This window comes from Pectinophora gossypiella, chromosome 7, assembly GCF_024362695.1.
Source record: "Pectinophora gossypiella chromosome 7, ilPecGoss1.1, whole genome shotgun sequence".
NCBI lineage: Eukaryota > Metazoa > Arthropoda > Insecta > Lepidoptera > Gelechiidae > Pectinophora > Pectinophora gossypiella.
In genome coordinates, this window is record NC_065410.1 from 9,813,101 (window position 1) to 9,836,497 (window position 23,397).

The following is a 23,397-nucleotide window of genomic DNA, read 5'->3' on the forward strand; positions in this document are numbered from 1 at the left end:
GTCTGAAAACCCTGAGAAACCCTGAGGCCACGTGAAGCATCGTCAGACGTACAGAGATTCGCACGTCTAGTTATATTTCTCAACAACTTTGAAAGCCGAAAAACCAAAAATCTCCGAACATTTCAGTATATCCCAATGCAATTTTCCAACGGAATGCTAAGAACTATCTACTTACGCGTTACCCGGGCGGTGTACGCCCACTACATAGCAATACTTGGCGGGCACAGTACCTAATATCGTCGCAAGGCGTCGACTGTGCCATATAGTACCGTCACACGATAAGGCGTAGATTAAACCGGTGTTTGCGCACACACATATTTAACATTCCCGCCCGGCTGAGTCGCGACAGCGTTGGTATTTGCATACTTGTTTGTGAAACGATTCCGCGCGGACCCACAGTGTGTACCGAGCGGTACATGCCGTTCATACGGGGCGTTAGAGCACGAGTATCTACCTACTCGAACATGCCTTCACTAGGGGCATAGTTTTGCTTTGAAACGAAATCCCTATGAATAATTCTTTTCTATGGGCACGATGGGTGAAGATGGAGTCCTGACGTGCCGGCAGAGGATGATTGGTGATAACGACGACAAAATAACGTTTTAACTTCAGCAGGAATACGCAGTTTATTAACAACACTTCACAAACAAATTATAAAGATGCTTAGATATAAGATCAAATCCAAAATTAGAGGGCACGGCCAGAGCTAAACAGTATAATATATTTATGTTATTCTTATGAAGGTCGGGGATGCAATGAATCAGCGTAAAATGAAAGGAAATGCGGAATGGAATGAGAATTTCGAAATTTAAAATGATTGACGGTCAGAAAGAAAGGCCAGTATGTGCAGAGTTTGTACTCTACTACAGTACTGTCTTTAGTCAGTGAGAATCATAAGTTAACAGACTTATTAGGACACATGGGCAAAGTGGAAACTAACCAGTTTACTGACCGGACTAAAACCAAAAACATAAACCGTTGAAACATACCTGTTAAGTACCTTCCTACTTGCAAATACCTAAATACATAGTGTTACATAACTACAATTCTATCGCAGTTTTGAATCACGCACTGAGCACTGAGCTTTTATACTAGGCAGTGATTAATTTTTCAGAATCATGAAATAGGTACTACTTGTTAAAAAGCAGATAACATCGTACGAAAACTAAGTTTCATCTTTCAACAAGATCTTCAACAACGTGTGAAGTGAACATTCTCCGTCAGCTCCTGTACTAAGTAATGAGAGTGTAACGAAGAGTTTTCACTACCTGCTTACTTCTCAGACGACTCATCTCACCAAACGTGAATTAGATACTAAACAATTACCTAAATTGATCCACTGTAAAGTTTTCGACTTGAAGAAATGAGGATGCACCATTTAAATTAAAACTTTTTAAGTTTTCTTCTCAACTCGAACAAGTTCAAGAGGAAGTTTTACGAAACATCTCTAGTTATGAAATCGGAAAGAAAAAACTCAAATGTAAGACTTGCGAGAGCAATGAAACTGTATATACCCTAGATGGGTGAATATCAAAATGTGTCAAGTTTGGTGGCGACTGTCATATATTTTTTTCGTGAAAAATTGGGGAAATTGGGAAAATTGGGAATTGAAACCGAACCGAGGATCCTTTTGGTTCTTTTTCATGTCGGATCCCAATTTTTCACGAAAAAATAATATGAAATTTTGCCACCAAGCTTGAAATTTTGAGATTCACCCAGATATAGTGCTTAAATGTAATAAATAATGTTATTTTGCCATCTATTGCCACTGCATAAATCGTAATCGCTAATGGGGTGGGCAGAGCCACAGGTAAAGACAAACTTGAAGTCACTGATGTTACGAAGTCCTAAGATAGACATGATGAACCTTAAGGTGACAAGCGATCAGCCTATCGCCCATAACAATAACTTAACTATGTAAAAACTCAAGAGTACTTATGGCAAAGCGAGACTTACAGACTACAAGCTACCAAACAAACAAAAAATAATAATAGTTTTATATCTATAATCACCTTTCTAACTCGGAGTAAAAAATGATGGTAATTTTACAAAAAATGTTTTAAAAGTTTTGTTTTGCAAATTCTGAAAGAAATAACAATAGAGAAAACACGATGCAATATGTAAACTTCGATATTTACAAACAGATCGGCGATCTTTAGAAAGTTTTTAAGGCTATTAATTATAAGCCAGTAATTTTTTGTTCTATATTTTATAAGTCAAATTTGATCACCGATTTTTGGGACATCATGTATCGCTCGCTTTCTCTAGTTCTATTTTTACCGATTCATATTCGATCCGATTATTATCAGGCCTTACAGTATAGATAATAATATGTAATATTCTGTCACGTATTACAGCACTAAGTCACAAAGTGGTTGAACTTCTTCGTAATTATAATAATCGTAGTGAAACTGCATAGGTACTAGCTTTCTCACTGTTGAATCTAACACTTCATTTGAAAGGGTACTAGAGAACAACGACAGTACTGCAGATGGCTTTGAAAATGGAAAAAGAACAACCGACACTTCTCTGTTAGTACAACGAGCTGAAAACCATTCGGTAGTGCGGGTAACGTCCTTTATTTACATTATACTAGGTATATAAAAGTGAAATGCCACTGACTGACTAACTCACTCATCACAAAATCTCAGAAACTACAAGTGCTAGGCTCAAATTTGGGCGTTCCTTTTAGGATGGTGCTTACTAAGATGGAATTTTTCAAAATTTAACCCTAAGAGTAACAAGGGGTGGCAAAGTTCATACTTTGCCACCCCTTGGTAGTTTCATAACTACCATAGTTTTAATAGTAGGGTTTCTAAATTACAAAAAAGTACTCATTATTTAAAGAAATTAAAATCCAAACTCACATAATACGCCCGTGTGTAGCCGGGGTGGGTCGCTGTCGCTAGTACTTCTATATACGCAGTGTAAAATCGATTCTGTGAATCCATATTGTTCCGAAAGTATTCATTGAAATGTAGATTTCAACGAAATTGAAAGGTTATATTAGTTTCTATTAAGTAGCAAAAGTTTAGTCTGAAACCGAACAGGTACCTTTATCAGTTTCCCATGGGTGTAATGACTAAACGACTATTTATTATCGCGAGTATTACCATTAAAGAAGACCTTGACATTGAACTGCAAAGGGTTAATGATAATACTATAGGTGCTAATGATAATCGATTAGTCATACCCTATAAGAGAAAAAGGTTTTACATAAGTACCTAAGTACATAATAGTCGTCCCATTTTGCTACCTTGCACGTGTATTAAGTATGTTATGCGATGTATGTAAGTCATATAATTACTTTTGGAATTTATTTGGTTTGCCTCTGTTATTAGACTCGATTCAATTATTCCTCTTGTTCAAACTTCCAAATTATTTTCCAAACACAAAAACCATGATTGATTGCCTTGTTTGTTGGTCTCCAGATAGAAACCGTATTAAAGTTGGAGGTAGGTAAATGATTTGTGAGTGGAAAGGAATCTCGACAAATTAATTCATGCTCAATTCATCATAATTTGCATTCAAGATGGCTTCCTTATTTGGTGACGTTTGTGATTGGAATTTTCTGTCGTATAGGCCGCGTTATTTTAAGTTAAGCTTCACTGCTAACGTTGGCACTGCTTAATTATATTTAAAATACAGGGGAAAACTCTCGTATTCTGCGTGCTGTTATCCAGTCGTAAACAGACTTAATTAGTGTTTGTTGTTTTCGTAGTGGAGATTGAAACAGTCGTTAGTGCGCTCAAAGTGAGCTTAGAACATGCAGATGTCCGTGACTGGGGTGAATCCCATAAGATTTGCCTCAGGAAACTCTCAACTCCAATCGAGGAGACTCGCCATTCCTTTTATAGGTACGTGAGCACCAACTTAGCATACAAAGTCATACATTGTCGCGCTCCTGATCGTCCATCTACTTTTAAAGTAATTTTACACTAGAGCGGTTTTGCAGCAGTTTGTATAAATCTTCCTGCGCGTAAAAGGTTTCGAAACGGAATTTCAAAAGGAATAATTCATAGTGTATCCACATCCGCATGAATGATAGTCGCGACAGTCAGCGCTGCGCAGTGTCGGACATATTTTTGTGTACCTGTAACTTTTCTTTCTAGGGATGGAATTATTATATGTATCGTATATATATACAGGGTGTTAGTGACATCGTAACGAAAACTTTGAGGGGTGATTGAGGCCATGATTCCGAGTTGATATCAAGTAGAATTTTCCGTCGCAAAAGTATGGAACTGAAAATAATGAAAAAAAAACGGAAATTTCCATGAATATTCCGACTGAAAAGTGGAATTTTCCATCGCAAAAGTATAGAATTGAAAATAATTGTAAAAAAATAAAAAAAAACATGAATTTTGACGAAAAATTGCACTTGATATTAACTCCCCTGAGTATTCGTTACGATGTCACTAACACCCTGTATGTTTCAAAACACGATATATCATTATTTTTTAAATGCGTTTGTGCCTAAATTATTTTATTGCTTTATCATTAGCATTCTAAATAATCTACAGCAAATTTGAAAAAAAAAAATGCGTTAATTCTTAATATATTTTACTTATCTAATTAGCTAAATTCACAACGTATCAAAATAACGTGTCGGTTATAATTCTAATGCGATAGTGAACATTAATTCAATTCACAATTTGTCACCTCAGTGAGGCGGGAATGTCGCGATCGCGTGACTCCCTTGCCTGACGCGCCGCCGCGAGTTCGTGAGCACTCACTGCATAAATTACTAACAATTTATCCGACTACGTTTCGGGAACGCACCGAATTAAACCTAATATTTCGTCACCGCTATTTATCGTACTTGTATCTAATTAAAGTGGGAAGACCCGGAAAATACAAATACCTTCCCAGGTCACTGTATCGCTCGCCCCGGTCGCCCCTCGCTCTTTGGCGAGCGATCTTTATGTATATGAATCCTGCTGGATATTTGACTTTACTGTTTGTTTCGGACCGATTAAATGTCATAAACAATGCTTAAAGTTCAAATTTTGCGGTACACATCAATTCCACAAGTAGTTACAACAATACATAGGTTTGTAGCCGATTGATCGGTACAACTTGGCATGTCATTAATATCGCTTTCAAGGCGACAAACTTTGTGACAGCTCAGCTGCAAAATGTAAATGTCACCGGAGTTCAAAATGAGCATGGAGTTACTTTTAGTCTCATTTTAAGCTTAGAAAATTGAAAATTGCTTGGAACATTTCCAAAAGAGGCGGCTGTTGTCGTGGCCTGATGAATAAAATCCCTCTTGCTTTTTATGTAGCTTCCCGTGACCACATCCAGACGGTAAAATTGTTCTTTATTTGTTACTTGTAGAAAAAGCTTGTCTATTTTCTTCGAGTTGATCTTAAATGTTACGATATTGGCGAGTGATATTTGAGAGACTTTGAAGAAAAATCTGTGGTTTAACTTTGCGAGGCACTCCAGTAGCCACACGATGTTTATTCCGAGCGGGCACAAAGGGAAATAAGAGGATTACCAAAGTGAAAAGTACTTAAAGTTCATCCGGCGGTCGGCGGTCATTCGACCGAGCAGTTTCCACTGGCTGCCCTCTCCAGAATGTCTTTGTCACCCTCGCGGTTCCACAACTAATTTCGCGATTTCAAACTAGAAAGTGGTTTTTGCTGTTAATGTTAACGTCGAACCTATTTCCGCTGAAAGAAAAAGAATATTTATTAATATGTTGGACACCAGTGTACATAAATACACAGACATAAACGTAAACACAAAGCAAAATTAACCAAAATAATAACACACAACATAAGCTCACGACTATATTCCCAATTGGGGTAGTCAGTGATGGTTAACCTATTACAAGATGATCAACTAAGTAACCTCGCTTCTCCGAGCTTTTTGTTACACCAACGAGATAGGTGGTGTGTCGTATCACCGTCAACAATAACACAACAATACAAAAAAAAACAGTTTAAGTGTCTAATATAAAATAAAGACACCGCACACACACATACACATACCTCCGTCCTACCACACCACAGCACACATATACCTGTGCCCTGTTTATCAAAACGTACAAGCCCTGTATTACAAGATTTTTTTTTGTAAAAAAAAAAGGATATAAAGGATATAAGAATATGTTCATCAAAATTACACAATATGTAAATTACGTGTTACAAGTGTCAATATTTATTTCACATGTATATTTTACAATCCCTCTACTTTTGATAAACTTGCGAGTAACTTGTAGCTTGTGAACGTGTAGACTTGTAAGTTTAACACGGCACTGTTCTCTATGTTTGGGTCAAATCTATCGCGAGTTTATTTTATAAAGTATATTAATATTTTTACTAACATGAAATAAGTATTATATATTTATTTTTTTTGTTAGAAATTAAGACAATTATATTATGTAAGTTAGGTACGCCGTAACTGTGTTTTACATCAGATCTATATATATATATAATTAGAGTTAATTAGTATAATGCATAAATGTAAACCATGTGGCAGTACCAATTAAATAAATAAATAACATAACCTTACCTATTTGTTTCTATTTGCGCATTTCGCTGGCACTGCGGCCCAAATTGGTCTTTAGGTTTCAAATATAATATGTATATGAAATTTTAGCAGTGGAGTCATAATATGTAATTACTCTGCAAAATGCATTAATTACAGAGTAGGCTACATGTTTAATATAATGGAAACTTCGGTACAGCAACGATAGTAATGGGATAGTTAAGCCTGGTTTAACATTACGTTTTTGTGCCGTGATCTATGATTACCGTAATAACTTCGACAACAGATAGCACGGAATCGCTTTTTGAAATTAGTTTCTATAATAAATTACAATTATGTTGCTGATGTTTTGATAAGGATAAAATATTAAACGTGTTAGGACTTTTATCGGAATTTAATTTTATGTTATTATTTTAGTAACACATACCATAACATAAGTTCACGATTATATCCCAATTGGGGTAGTCAGAGGTACACCCATCGCAAGATGAACCAAATACCTAAAACTCACCTCACCGAGGTGGCGAGCCGTATCGCCGCGTTATTTTAGTATGTATAAGTTAAATGGAAACCATATACTATACTATACAATGAGGAACAAAACAGAATATCCCTGAAACTTGTCATTATACTAAGGCAGTGACCAACACGTGCTGCCCACACACGACCGAAAAACATTAGCGCGCCGAGCTTGCTGAATACACAATGCAATATCACTCACCCCAGGGCGTTACAATAATTAGAAGGGAATTAGTAACAAATTATTGCTGCAGAGGAGGTATAATGGCAGCCGGCCGGACGGTCTCATTAGTGTACGGGCCCACGGCCCCGTTGTGAAGCCTGCATTATTCATGCGAACAATATTGCACCGCATCTATATAACTAATACAGCTTTTATCAGATCCCATATTAACAAACGTACCAAACGCTCGCTCTCCACTAATATTTGATGAGACCGCATCGCGTTGTCATACAGAGCTAATCAAAACACTGAATAATATAAAGATTTCGACTACTAATTGCTGCTTTGATACCATAGTTTGAACGCGATTGTTCATTAGCTGGTATTTGCATCGTTCATAACAAAGTGTTCAGCGCGAATTAATCTGATACCTTTGAGCGCGTATAGAACTTGCGTAAATACAGGGTGTTAGTGAAATAGTGACACAGGAAATTCCACTTGATATAAACTCAGAATCATGGTCTGAATCATCCCTCTCAGTATTCGTTACGATGTCACTAGCACCCATACCTACTTGTATGCCTACCTGTTCGTACTTGTACGGGGTGTAAGTGACATCGTGACGAAACTGAGGGGGATGATTCAGCTATTTTATTCTGAGTTAATATCAAGTGGAATTTTCGATCGTAAAAGTATAGAATTGAAAATAATTTAATAAAAACACTAAAATTTTCCGACGGAAAATTCCACTTGATATTAACTCAGAATCATGGTTTGAATCAGTACTCGTTACGATTTCTCTAACACCATGTTATGACAGAACGTTATTCCTTTTAGATTACTATTTCTCTAGACGGATATTTAGAGTAGGTAGATATCTGCTTTGCAAAATTCAAATTTATATAAGAACTACGATTTACGGCACTGAGTTGTTTTTAATATTTAAGTTCCAGTGTCTTTCTAGAAAATAGACGAAGATGAAATACGGAAATAAAAGAAAATACATTTGTGACATTTTAGATAATACTAAAGTATATTTTGCATATTTATATTGCATGACAGCCTCCGCGATCTAGTGGTTAGAGCGTTACAGCTCACGATCTGGAGGTCCGGGGTCGATTCCCGATGGGGTCATTGTCAAAATCACTCTGTGAGACTGTCCTTTCTTTGGTATAGACGAGGTTAGGACATTACACGCTTGAATCACAAATTGTTCGAAAAAGTAAGATGATTCCGTGGTTCGGAGGGCACGTTAAGCCGTTGGTATCGGACTACTAGCCTAATTCCTCCACCAACCCGCAGTGGAGCAGCGTGGTGGAGTATACTCCATATCCCTTTCAATTGATTGCGGGGAGGCCTATGTCCAGCAGTAGGACGTATATAGGCTGTTTATGTTATTTTGTGTATAATTTGCAACATTAGTTGCGATTGGGTTCTATTTAGATAAAAGACATTAAATATCTTATTAAATTACAGAAGTTCCAAGGGTTTAGGTAAACCTTCAATTTGTTTTGTTCCAGGGGAATTCTGCTCCAAAACCAGAGACGCTACGGAGAGGCCATCAAGAGTTTCGAGAGGGCAATTTACTTTCGGCCTTCAATGGCTCGTAAGTACTACAAACATTAAACTGAAGACCGTTGCGGCGTGCTTGCCAAACTTTAATTAATAAATTCAATCATTTCGTTCAATTATCTTCCCAATATACATTTATTGTACGCAGTTAGGCAGATACTTTGTTACTTGAGCAAGTTATTATAATAGTACTTACATACGTAGCCTCCGTGGTCAAGTGGTTAGAGCGTTAGGCTCGCGATCTGGAGGTCCAGGTTCGATTCCCAATGGGTACATTGCCGAAATCACTTTTCGAGACTGTCCTTTGTTTGGTAAGGACATTGCAAGCTTGAATCACTTTATTGTCCGAAAAAGTAAGATGATTCCGTGCTTCGGAGAGCACGTTAAGCAGTTGATCCCGGCTATTAGCCATAATAACACCTCCACCAATCCGCAGTGGAGCAGCATGGTGGAGTAAACTCTATACCCCCTCAGGTTGACTGTGGGGAGGCCTATGCAGCTGGGACTTATATTATAGGCTGTTTATGTAATGTCATGTACGTAGTTAAGCCTAAATTCTAAATACCCATACCTATACGAAGAATATGGCTTAAACTTCAATATACGTAGCTAAACTTTTCCCACAAATGGTCACTGGTCAGCTAGGAGTTTGCATAAGTTTTAACACTAGGAAAGTTCCGCAGAAAGCTGTCGGAAGAACTAAAGGAAGCTAGAGCTAAGAGTGCTTTCGAAAGTCAATATTTGTGGTCAGCCGGCGAGCCAGTATTTTAGAGTTGGGAATAGTTTAGAAATATGAGACTGTTTGACTTCCATTAATCGTTTTGCATATTTATGTTAGTGGTTGAAAAAATGTAAAGTTTCTAAGTTTTCATATTTTCAACAACATTGGTGGGAGACATTTTGTATTAAACTTCTAATACCCATCAATTCCAGCTTTTTTGAGCATCTTTTCTTCTAACTTATATCTTTACTCACCCTTCAGATAATAATAAAATAATGAAATGTTTTCTTAAACAGTGGCGTACGTTAATCTGGGAGCGTCATTAATGGCGGACGGTCGGCTGGCGGAGGCGGCCAGTGCATTGCGCGCAGGCTCACGGGCAGAGGGAGTGCGCGTGCGCGATAGGCGAGAGCACGATGCTGCGCGCGTCTCAGCCCTCGTACAACTTGCCGCACTACATTCACAACGCGGGCACTGGCACAAAGCCCTTTCAGCCTACAAGGAGGCGCTACAGATATTACCCGATTCGAATGCGCCCCTGGTTGGGTGGACAAGACATGTGAGTAAATCAATCCACATCATCTTCCTAGCGCTATCCTGTTCTTCACGGGGTCAGCTTACCTAACCTGAAGATTTCACCCGACCGGTTTCTACAGAAACTGCTTGTCTGATCTTACAACCTGCTAAGGGAAAAGCTTAATACAGGTTAAGTCCTTTGAACGCATTTCTCGGGAAAGTAGTTTTCCTATATTGCTGAGCAAAGCAAAACCATTTACGATCCAACCATAAATTTGAAAAACAAATTTGAAAATCATTGATTTAGGCTCGTGCTGGATTCGTATCTGGGACTTCACAATGAGTCATGCGTTCTTCCAACTGGACACAATCTTCAAAAAATAAAACTGACAATGTAAGGTATTCAATTAAAACAAACACACACACATACATACACACACACACACAAACACACAACACATACATACATACATACACACATTACAAAGACAAAGCCAAAGCCACTTCACAGCCGCAGCCGCTTTCTTTTACATTTGAAAGACAAAGCCTTTACATTTATTTAAAAGGCTTCGGGAATTTTTACCTTCCAATTCAAATTATGAGTACTTATATTTAACTTTATAAAACAAACCATTGATCGCTGATTATGTAGTGATTTAATCTTGACCAACTTAGCAGTTTGTAATTCGTACCCTGGCGTTGGCCGGAGAATTTAGTTTACTCTTATCAAAGCTGAACTTGCGTCCGAGTATGATGAAAGTTCGCGAGTGGGCAAAACAGATAAAAGCGGGGGAGTAAGTTGGGGGATTATTTGATTTGTGTTGTTTGCAGAGTGTCTTGTCTATGGCCGGGGAGATATACGTGCAATTACAGCAATGGCCGCAGGCAGAGAACAGTATACTATCCGCGTTAGCCATCGCGCCCCATCATGTCGGCACGCACCTTTCTCTAGCGCAAATCCTCGCCAGAAATGTAAGTTATTCCACTTAGATAAAACTTCATGTAAAGCATTTATTTTGGCTTTAAAATATTCAATTGGTGATTTTTATCTGTAAAGTCGTGACAGATGTACAAATAAGTAATTATTTAACTTAAAAATAACACAGTTACTAATGTGTCACTTTTCCAGACTTGTCGTAGGTGTTACGTTCAATTTCCTACAACACGGTTGACTATTCAAACTACACGCCACAAAGGTGGTTTAAAACGTCAATTGCATTAAAATTACAGTAGTATTTTATTTATTAGTAGTATTACCATCGTCTTAGAACGAAGTCGTTACGATATCGTTTTGTTGCAGTCGAGTAGAGCGATGGAAGCGGAAATGTGGTTCAAGAAGGCTCTCACATTAGCACCTAACGATCCTTCGGTGAGGGATCAATTCGGTAAGTTCCATTACCTATTAATTATATTATAGGTATTAATATTCTATCGTAAAGTTTAAATTCAATTGATTTAGTTCTTCCTAAACGATAAAAAGAACATGATCCTTCCTTTGTAGAAATTGTTTATCAGCGCGTTTTACCACTAAATGCCATTTATTTCTATCCAAAGCAAGTCATTGGCCTCGATTAATGCAGACACCTCCTAATTTTTAAGTTACACCCGTCATTCTCTTATCCGCTGAAAAGGAAAAGGACGGAAGGTTGACAACTGTTAATTTTAAAATGAATAAATAAACTCACACACACACACATGATGTTTTTCTGACATGAGCCATGTCAGGGGCCTTTGGCGGCTCAATAGTAACCCTGACACCAGGGTTGATGAGGTTGGTACTCCACCTCACAACCCACACGATATAAGAATAAATAACTGACGCGATTTATATACTTATCTCGCTGTTATGCAACCCGTTTTATCGTGTGCTGTCAACATAGCTCTGTAGGGTTATTGGCCAATATATTAATTTGGGAGGGTTTGTTAAATTCCTGCCTAAAATTGACGTGTGTTCTATAAATTTCATGCCTGTCGATTATCCCTTTCCTTTTCGGCGGATAAGAATATGACAGGTATACCTTAAAATAAAATTAGATGGTGTGTACAGGAATCAGCACCATTGGCAAACTGAACTAACAGAAGATGGTCTCCTCAGGTATGTTCCTAAGATCGCAACGAAGGCTACGAGAATCTGCAGAACAGTTAGTGGTAGCTGCGCGGTTGTCACCTAAAGATGGCACTAGGGCGGCGTCGGCGGCGCGTGCGCTGCGAGACGCAAGGCGGTGTCGGTCGGCGGAGCGGTGGTACGCTAGAGCTGTGCAGTTGAATCCTGAGGTATGTTATATTTCGAGAATATAGTACAACTCCTGCAAATGAGGGACTTTTGCGGCCACATTCCCTAATAAAAATATAGATGGCGCTGTCAAACATTGCCTTCGTTTAACCTAATTTCAAACACAATAAAACGACCTCTGTGGTCCAGTTGTTGCGAGTTGGTCTCACTATCCGGAGGTCATCCTATTAATTTTTGTGATATGTTCCCGGTGGGACATATCACAAAAATTACTTTGTGGTCCCTAGTTTGGTCAGGACATTACAGGCTGATCACCTAATTGTCCGAAAGTAAGATGATCCGTGCTTCGGAAGGCACGTTACTACTTACTGATGTAAGTAAGTAGTCGTTACATAAGCCATGTCAGGGGCCTTGGCGGCTAAATAGTAAAACTGACACCAGGGTTGATGAGGTTGGTACTCTACCTCACAACCCACACGAAGGAGAACGGATAGTCGACAATTAATTATGTATTTTCAGTCTGCGCTTTTCCCCGAAACATCGTGCGTTATTGATTGCTAATGTGGAGGAAGCAAGAGAAGTGTGTCAGGATCGAAGCAAATGGAATTCCATAGTCTCTGCTTACCCCGGTGGGAAATAGGCGTGAGTTTATGTATGTATCAAGCGCCACAAAATCAGTCAGAAACTTTTGTAATTGAAAATAATTCTCCGAACAATCTCGATAAAACGCGTGTATCTGTGAATTGTCTGTCCTTCCTAACGGTGAAAAATCAAATATAATAGTGCGATAGGGTTCGAATGTGGATGACTATACATTAGTTTTGATGATAATATACTTAAATAGACTTGATTTAAAACTTCGTTTAACCTACAAAAGACCAGTCGCGTGCGATACGGCCTGCCATTCGCGAGTTGTATGAAATCGAACCGTTAAGGTGAACGAGCACCTAGATGCGCCGCAGGAGCTGCACGCGCCCAAGTCATCGCATTTTATAAATCTTTGTATGATGTCCTTAGAAAAAGTTTAATACGATCTACTCTGAACCGGCGTGCGTGTATGAAGCGATTGATGAATGTGGAGGAAGCAAGAGAAGTGTGTCAGGATCGAAGCAAATGGAATTCTATAGTCTCTGCTTACCCCGAAGGGAAATAGGCGTGAGTTTATGTATGTATGTATGTTGTATGAAATCGTATACAACATCGGGCACCTATCGGCGCCGTACGGTCCGTATTTTAATTACTTATATGCAATGAACTTTATCAGCATAGTCAGAAAAGTCAAAATTTGAAGGTACCTCAGTATAAATCAGAAAAATCTAATCTATCCAATCATTTCGTGATTACTATAAGACCACCTGTCATTACAAACATTTTACATAATAATATACATTATGTACATAATTGGAAAACTAGGTAGGTATACCTACAACCGCCAAAACAATGTGGTTTGAAATTTTATGACCTAAAGGCATCTAATTGAGTGTGCTGTGGTTTCAGTTCTGGTTGCGGTTCATTATTGACACTTGCCAGTAATTTGGGTTTAGCCAGAAAATACAATCACAATCATTATCCATGACAATAATCCAGACCAGTGATTTTTAATATAATAAATAATGATTCGTCTGTCAATTAACTGTCTACTAACAATAGTTTTTAAGCAATTTGTAAGTAACAGGCTTAATAGCCATCATGGTCCTGTGATTGAAATAGATGTTTTGTTATCTATACTTATAATAAATCTGTAGACAGGTCAATTCTGTATATAAAATATATTTTCAAAATAACTATCAGGGGGTGATTAGTGATCGATACTGATGCCAAAAATGCAATCAGTAAAATTTTTGTCTGTCTGTCTTTCTGTCTGTCTGTCTTTCTGTCTGTCTGTATGTTCCTTATAGAAACAAAAACTACTCGACGGGTTTTAACGAAACTTGGTACAATTATTCTTCATACTCCTGGGCAGGTTATAGTATACTTTTTATCACGCTACAATCAATAGGAGCAGAGTAGTAAAGGGAAATTTTGGGAAAACGGGAGAAGTTACTCCATTTTTTAATCTTCCGTCGCGTGTGCAGGCTTAATGGTTAAAGGTACATAGAAATCATGTATGACGGAAATATTTTACATAAAATTGTATAAAAAATTTTCTCTAACAACATATGTCTATCTTTTATGGTTGACTCACAATAACACGTGTAACAACTCCTGATAGCTTAGCAGTTCGGAGCATTCTGATTATATTTGTTTACTCTTACGTTTTTAATACTCTCACTCATCCCTAATTTAAAAACGCGGACGAAGTCGCGGGCAAAAGCTAGTTATTATTAATCAACTATTTATTTCTACAATGTCTTAATATTTCTCTACAAAAAAAATAAACGGCTCAATATTTTTATTGCACACGACGCATTATCCAGCAGTATCAGTATGCAGTATCCAGCAAAAGTACCAGGCCTCCCCTCAATCAACCAGAAGGGGCATGGAGCAGATATATAATCTGTATACAATCTCTATTCAAACTTGGGATTCCTGGTAGGTATATTATTTGCTATCTCGATCAGATGAAACCAGTAATATACCTACATTGAATCCCCAGGTAATCTTCGTCGTTTAACTATCTACTAATTTAACTTGAATGTGGAGTTTCTATTCCATTGGGTACATCAAGGAAGGGTTTCTGTATCTTCGTAAATGCTCACGTTTAGGTATCTACTTAATAGGTACAAGTTACGGTTCACGGCCCTTACTGTTCAACATTAAGAAAGCTTTGCAGATGTGTAAAGTAGGTTAGTTTGCGCGCAGTGTTTTTATAAGTTAACTTATAGTAGTTAATTGAAAGCTTATTTAAAGCTAAGATTACAAAAACACAAATGTGTAACATTCAATTGACAAAGTAGCAACTAAACGTAAAATAAAGTGATTATCTTTATTTCAAAAACAAGCATTTTGTTCAACTACCTACTGTCTATTAAACCGGCTGGGATCTGCGCCATTGTTGTATATATAGAATAGAATAGAATATGTTTATTTATCAAAAAACTTAAACATGTATACATTACTGACGGACCCCGCACTAGGGAAATCCTGTATCGCGGAGGATATATAATAGGACTGGTTTCGAATATAAGAAAAAAAGAGTTTTACCGACGCTATGCAAACCCGATTTATTGTTGTCAATACGAGTATCATCGAATATTTTCTATTTGGCGTGGCGACTTCTCATTTCGATGTGTATTCTTCTTCTTTTTCTTTTGTGTGGGTTGTGAGGTGGAGTACCAACCTCATCACCCGCCAAAGGCCCCTGACGTAGCTCATGTAACGGCTACTTACTTACATCAGTAAGTAGTAACCGGGACTAACGGCTTAACGTGCGTTCCAAAGCAAGGATCATCATACTTTCGGACAATCTGGTGATCAGCCAGTATTATCCTAATCAAACTAGGTCCTAATGTCCTAACTATCCGTTGATCGTTCATGTTAATTGGCCGTTGGCTTAGCTGTTTGACGACGGTTGATGAATTCGACGAAACGCTTAGTAGGTATTGTCGTCTCTGAATAGGATGTATTTTGCCTTCTTGAAGAGTCTTTTAATAGACTCAGTGTCAATAATGTCGTAAACACCATGGTATAAGAAGACCAGGTATGCTCAATCCTATGACAAGCCGCCATTGCTAGGCCATTGATGACGTAAGTGTTACCATGAAATTAGTATCTCCAACATTCCAAGGATGTAAATTTTATTATTGAAAATTAAGTGAATTACTGACTAATGTACTTAATTACTATTACTTGTCACATATATAAAACTCAGTTCAAAATTTCCTCTCAACTTAAATATAAAAACATTGTTTGTGGGTAATATATTTTTTACGAAATGGCAATGCAGAGTCGAATGACGTCAGCTGGGCTAACCTTGAAAATATTAGCTGTCAGTTTAGAGCATACCTGGTTTTCTTATACCATGATAAACACTATATAGAAACATTTCTTTGTTTACAGGATGCAGAATACCACTCGAACCTCGGAGCGATTCTGCATTTGAATGGTAAATATGACGCCGCGGCGACGTCGTACCGACGAGCGTTGCAGCTTCAGCCGAATGATGACATCACAATCACTAATCTGAAGAGGGTGCGAGCACTCATGAGTCAACGCAGAAAATAACAAGTAAGGTACACATCAACATAGCTACATAGAATGTCAATTGCCAAACATGTAGGTAGATACGGCACTTATAATTTCGTAATTTAATAACTTTTTTCACTCTCGATTTATTTATTTATATTTACATAATTATTATTTCAAATTTCGCATTTGTTTATTTTAAAGACTGACCTTCAAAGCTTTCACTTTTCATGTTGTACGCATTCGATACAATCAGGAAATATGTGAAAAATACTGAAACTATGATCGATGTGGCGGGCCACCTATCAAAAGCGGCAAAAACTAAACGTCTATCGCACATGATGACAGGTTTTTGTTTTTTAGCGACACAAAAAGTTCAGCCGATGGAATTTCGTTACATGTACAACATAAAACCGGATGTTCATGAATAGAATACATAGTTAAGCGCTAAGATAAAATGATTATATCATCAATATCACTAAAAGAAAATTAAGTACACGGGTATATTCAATTATATTCAAGTTTAGATTCTGACACGATGATGAATTTATATCTATTTCATTATTTATCATTCATTATGTATCACAATAACGTTCATCACTGTCCTATTTCGAATCGCAATCGAAGGGGAACGATGTTATAGTAGTAGTTAGAAATTTATTGTAAATAGATTTTTAAATTAAAAAGACGATTTTATACACGTGTAAATAGTCTATTTTAAGTATGTTATATCCCATTGAAACTTGTAAAAACTTTTGGGAATCAATTTCTTTGTTTAAGCGTTATGTTTTGTCTTCCATGTTTCAAACTCAGTTGGTTTTTAATGACAGACCGAAGGTTACTTAAAATGTTGTTACATGACTAGTCTAAAGTATGTTTATTTATTTTTATCAGTATTCTCGCTGTTTTTTGTTACGAAGAATATTTAATTCTAGGCCTAAGAACATTTCTGACACTCGACCAAGTTTGTAAAATTGGCTTCGTCTATGTTTGAAATTACGCACAAACTTTGTTGGAAGTTACACACGGCCTACGTTACATTCTCTCCAACAGTAAAGGTTGTTCGTGATTACTTACACTAATTTAATTTACCATTCTAATAATTGGGTGAATATTTTGAAAGCGCCTTTTTACGTAATACTAGTGACGTATTTTTTTCTAAATCGTAAAGTAAGGATCTCTACACTACTTAAATCGATCGACCCGACAAATCAGTATTCATTCATTCATTGGCCTTATACGTCTGTTTCAGACGATTCATGACGTCATTGCCTCGAAGAAATGCACTTTCTTTCACAGTACAATTACGCCACTTAAATTAAGTAAAAAGGGCCTTTTAAACAAGTCACCTAATGAATATCTTGCCAATTTCCGGAGAGTTTATGTCAATTATATCGTTTTTTTTATATAATATTTCCGTTGTATTTTTTATTATTATCATTCCTGTAATTGGCATGTTTATTCAATAAAAAGGTACTGTTAGTATCATAATATTTTCATTGCATCGCTATAAACGAATCTTGTGATCGAATACAATTTATTTTAAATTATAAAGTCTGAAACATATCTATTTCATGTTTATGTAGATAACATTAATTGTTATTACGCATTATATAATGTAATATATTACAAAATATGTTGTATTTAACACTTAAGCGAATGATTGATATTATCGTAAATGATAACTGACTTTATATTTCTAAAAATCTTTATTTTTTTGTCATAATTTTCTCACACCTGTGACAATAAAATATGTAAATTACGCTTTGTAGTATAGATAAATGCCAAACAATGATTTCCCTTCTTTTTTGGAAGTATATGTATCTACTCTATGTACCTGTTAAATTGATTTACTCTGTTCTCCAGGAGCTACTTGGTCTTTCTTCTAAACGCAATTATAATCTTCGTAAAATGGTATATATTCGAAAGAACCAACTTTTCAATAAATACGAGTAAGTCTACAGAATTTCAGAACTAATAATACCTTAGTTAAGCTACAACTGTAATCATATTGATGACGTTAATCGCGTTCATCTAGTAACGATTATATCTGAAGAAATAATAAAATTAAAGTCTTATATTTCTAACGATATAATTACTTAATGCAAAATGTTTGATATATTTCATGTACTAAGAATTGAATGCTTTAATTTCTTTAATGCATACGACATTAGCAACCAATTTGTAAGCATGCTAGGTGAATAATTTATGAAGGAATTGTAACCATTATTGTTTTTTATTATAATAATATGAATTGAAAGTAAATATTAATTATAATTATATTTATGGCGTTAACGCAAGTGAAACTGCAAATTCCCAAAGTGATATTATATGTTGGTAATTTTGTAAATAAAAGCTTCAATATTTTATCTGATTTCATTTACTTTCCTGTTAACTTGGCAGTAATGTGCGGTTGGAAAAGAGGAGTGGTATTAACTACTCGTTGGGATTAAACAATATGGCCGGTGGAGCTTTTAGTAACAAGTGGGGCAATATACTAGCAGAATGCTTATCCGCTCGAATTAGGGCAGGCGGGGTGAGTTAACGGCCTAAACACTCCTCCGCCCAAATGGGATATTAGAAAGATCGTTAAACTATTCTCATTCGATCTTTCGTGTTAAGTGAAAATGCTTTTTATAGGCTATAGAGAGCGAGTGTCATTAGGAATGAAAAAAATATATAAAGGAAGAAAATTTTCTTGCCATTATTCCCTTGGATGTGCACTGTGAAACGACACGTCAAATAATGTGGAAAAAAGGCACTTAGCCTACACACCCCGCTCTTACGGCGTAGTCGCATCCCTAAGCCTCGAGTAATTTCCCTCGAAGACATTATTTTCCATGCTTCGCGCTCACCCTAACGCCATTTGCTTTATCTTTTGCTTCCTTTTGCATTTTGTTCTCTCTCGTGTGTTTTGTTACTCGGCGATGTTTCGCTTAATCCGGAGAAGGTATTTCCTCACCTATTTCTTTTTATTTCCCAACAGATTCGCCGATTCGTGAGTTTAACAAATAAACGTGAAAATAAAAATATTCCGAGTAACGAGAACGAAGATAGTAGGTACGGGTATTATAAAAGACCTCATTATATTATTATTTCGTATTATTTGTTTAGTTTTCCTGTAAGAATGTTTTAATGAGACGAAACTTCTTACTATTTCTTATAAAACAACCTTATTCTTAAGATACATGTACATTCTTTCTATACGGACTACTTACTTATCGATGATCGAGATGTGTGGAGAGAGCGTGTGCTCGATGGGCGTCAAACTCACGACAACACCTGGTTCCAGTCTCTGACGAGTAGGAGAATGAAATAACTGTCGAAGGCTTCTCCTGCAGAGAAGGTAGAATTTGCTGCTCCAGAATTGGCTTGCACAGCCATGAAAAAAGTGCATGACCCTGCGAAAATGATAGTCATGAATCTATGAGTATGAGGCCTATGATGATTGTTGATATAAATAAGTTGAAGGAAAGACACGTACTTATTTTTATTTCTTTTTTTTTCTAAATATTGGTATGTTACTATTTTTATTATTTAGTACGCTGAGTTGTAGGCTATCTACGGGGTCCACAGGTGGCGGATAGAGGAACGACCATCAGATTATGATGGTTAGCTGCGAATATCAAATAATAAGCAGTCGCCGACCAAACAGCGGCAGGATTAGCAGAACGTAGTGGGTAGCTCTTTGGGACGGATTAACCTATAAAATTCTAGTTAGGCTCTATGGCGATCTTGTGACGTAGCAAGTAGGTGCTGCTACTTCCAAAGCGCAACCCTGATGGCGGGCTGCAGCGGTATCAGGACGGCTAAAATGGCCACATCGAAGCAATTCGTCTAAGAAAGCAATATTGCTATTTGACATTTGTTTGCATTGCGCACTTCATTTGTCAAATTGTAATATTGGTTTTTTAGATGAACTGCTTCGATGTGGCGTTTTTAGCCCACCAGTACTGGTTAGAGGCCGAAGAAATGGATTCTGGTAGAGCTCTAGCTAGAACATGACGGCCTCCGTGGTCCAGTGGTTGAGCGTTGGGCTCACGATCCAGAGGTCCCGGGTTCGAATCCCGGTGGGGACATATCATAAATATCACTTTGTGATCCCTAGTTTGGTTAGAACATTACTTAGAAAGTAAGACGATCCGTGCTTCGGAAGGCACGTTAAGCCGTTGGTCCCGGTTACTACTTACTGATGTAAGTAGTCGTTACATGAGCCAAGTCAGGGACCTTTGGCGGCTCAATAATAACCCTGACACCAGGGTTGATGAGGTTGGTAATTTACCTCACAACCCACACTAGAAGAAGAAGATCACTGATTGAGTAATTGGTCGGTGTACTGCGGAACGGAAGACGATTGGGGCAACCATCGTGCTACAGGACCTATCTATGAAGTAACGAAGATGGTTGGCGGTTACTCTACCGACAAGAGCGCTTCTATTAAATAATGATTTAACGAGTAGTGACTTATTACAGCTTAAACTCCCCTTGTCAATTTCTCGTATGTACGAGTATAGCCAAATAAAGGAATACATGCGCTGTTCAAAATGCAACAAGTACAAGTATGGAATTTACAATCAAAAGAAACAGAGTCGAGGGACGCTCAGCGTGTCACAGTTCATCAATATTAATCGCTGTAGTACAGCTATATAGCGGCTGTATAGCGGCGCCGGCAAGCACCAACAGCGCTACTGCCTCTCTTCATGCATAATTTCAACCTAGTCCCACGTCCTCACACATTTTAATTGCAAGACTTGTTTAACGTCGCAACTTTGCCTGGACTCTGATAAACATAATATAACTATGTCTTGTTTATTCAAATTAAAAGCAATTTGCAGTTGAGCGTATAAGGTTGTCCTTCGGTTGATTGAGGGGAGGCCTGTGCCCAGTAGTGGGACGAATGGAAGCTTGTATAAATAATTCAAATGTTGTAGTTAGCGTATGCTTTAGTTAATAAGTATTATAAGTTCGGTTTCAAGGGCCCTAGATATTGCAACTCTATTACAGAATGGCGAAATCGGAAGCCTTATTCCCGAAGTCTATTGTGTAGTGAATTTAAGTAGTGTAACAGAGTCTTAAAGTATTAAAAAAACGACTTTGTTTGATACACATTCATGCAAAAAAAGAAAAAAGGTGGAAAGGAAGAATCCTAACCACTTGCGCTGTCTCCATACCCTGAAAATAGCCCAGCTCAAAGAATAAGGGAAACACTTACGTGATCAGCTTCTTCACTCTTTTAACCAGGCCTGGTTTTTGTTGACAGCACACGCAATCACAGCAGTCTATTTATTATTATTCACAATGAGGTTTGCAAGAATAAAAACGTAATATATATAAGCAGGCAGAAAACAAGAAGAAGAACAGAAACGTCACTAACACCGTCGGGGTTCACACACTCAAGCAAAAAGTTTTTAATTATTTGTTTTTAATTTATAAAGTCTTTTTGGTGTTTCCCTTGGGTAGCTAGGCGTATTAGCAGAAATATAAAGGACAGCACAAGTGGCTCGAACATCATCCCCCACCTTGAAAGGTTTCCTTTCAATAAAGCAGAAATATAACAAAATAAAAATTAACTCTAAGTATAACAAAAAAGCAATAAAAGAAATGAAAAGCGGTGCGTTTCTAATTTAAATGAGGGAGGGGGCATAAACGAACCACAGGTCGTTTGAATGTACCAGTTTTAGTTTTGACTAATGCAACTCTAACTTGATTATCGTCTCCGTAAAAAGTGCGTATTATAATACCTAACGGCCAATGCAAGGGCGGTGAGTTGTCTTTCATCATAACAACTACCGTTCCTTCCTTTACTGGACACGTGTCAGTGTTCCATTTGTCACGAAGCTGAAGTGTATGCAAATACTCATTACTCCATCTTCGCCAGTACGAGTGCACAAGTCTGTCTAGTAACATCCATCGCGATAACAAATTCTGACTCACTGCAGGATCATTAACGGAAGGTAAATGAGCCAGTGGAGCGGTATTCAAAAAGTGAGCAGGAGTTAAAGGTAAAGGTTCACTGGGGTCTTCACTTAATATTCCTAGCGGTCTGGAATTCAGCAAAGCCTCAATTTGACAAAGAACTGTCAATAATTCTTCGTACGTTAAAATCTGAGAACCAATTACGCGAAATAAATGCGATTTAAACCCTTTAATCGTTATTTCCCATCCTCCTCCAAAATGAGGAGCGTTGGGAGGGATCATTTCCCAAGCAATGCGGTTGTTAGCCAAAGTGGCTTTAAATTCAGTATCAAAAGACTGTAAAAAGTTGTAAAGTTCGTTCAAATATGCCTTAGCACCTATAAAATTTGTGCCATTGTCCGAATAAAGTTTTTCTACTGGACCTCTTCGAGATAAAAATCTCTTAAAAGCATTTAAAAATGATTCAGTGCTCAAATCTGTAGCCACTTCAATATGAACTGCTCTCGTAGTAAGACAAATAAATGCGCATAAATATGCCTTTTGGCTTTTGACACCGCGTTTCCTATTTAGGGTAATAAACAGCGGTCCACCATAATCGACGCCCGTATGAGCAAAAGGTTTGGACATTTGCAAACGACATAAAGGTAAATTAGCCATAACAGGCGAAGAAGCAAGTTTAGGGCGTGCCCTAAAACATGGAACACATGAGTGCACTCTAGCACGAACAATGCGGCGTGCGGAAAGTATCCAAAACCTTTGCCTGAGCAAACACAACATGTGTTGCGGTCCAGCATGGCAAGCAGTGCGATGAACAAAATCAATAAGTAAATCAGTAATCCTATCTTTGTTAGGCATAAGCATAGGATGTTTATGATCGAAAGTCAAGTTTGCATTTTCCAGTCGTCCTCCTACTCGTATAATTCCATCGACTAAGAAAGGCCTTAGTTTTCGAAATGCAGCTGGACATTGCCTTTTAAGTAGCAACGCCTTTAATAAATCTGGAAAATGTTCTTTTTGAATAGCACGAACAATGATCTTTTCCGATGCGTTTAAATCATCAGTCGTAATATGGCCTCGAGTTTTTAAACGTTTCGTGAATCTCAAAACGTAGACGATTGTACGGAGCAATTTCGA

At 37.5% G+C, this 23,397-nt stretch overlaps 1 protein-coding gene across 1 annotated transcript in view; it reads left to right on the forward strand.

Annotated features, from left to right (window-relative positions):
* The window catches only part of LOC126367996 (protein O-mannosyl-transferase TMTC2), a 112,630-nt gene extending 93,978 nt beyond the window's left edge, over positions 1-18,652 (forward strand). Inside the window, exons 6-11 of the mRNA XM_050011818.1 lie at positions 8,701-8,786; positions 9,770-10,032; positions 10,821-10,961; positions 11,290-11,374; positions 12,085-12,263; positions 16,222-18,652. Coding sequence (XP_049867775.1) covers positions 8,701-8,786; positions 9,770-10,032; positions 10,821-10,961; positions 11,290-11,374; positions 12,085-12,263; positions 16,222-16,386 — 919 coding nt within the window. The 3' untranslated portion in view covers positions 16,387-18,652. The remainder of the gene's footprint in view (positions 1-8,700; positions 8,787-9,769; positions 10,033-10,820; positions 10,962-11,289; positions 11,375-12,084; positions 12,264-16,221) is intronic.
* The last annotated feature ends 4,745 nt before the right edge of the window (positions 18,653-23,397 follow it).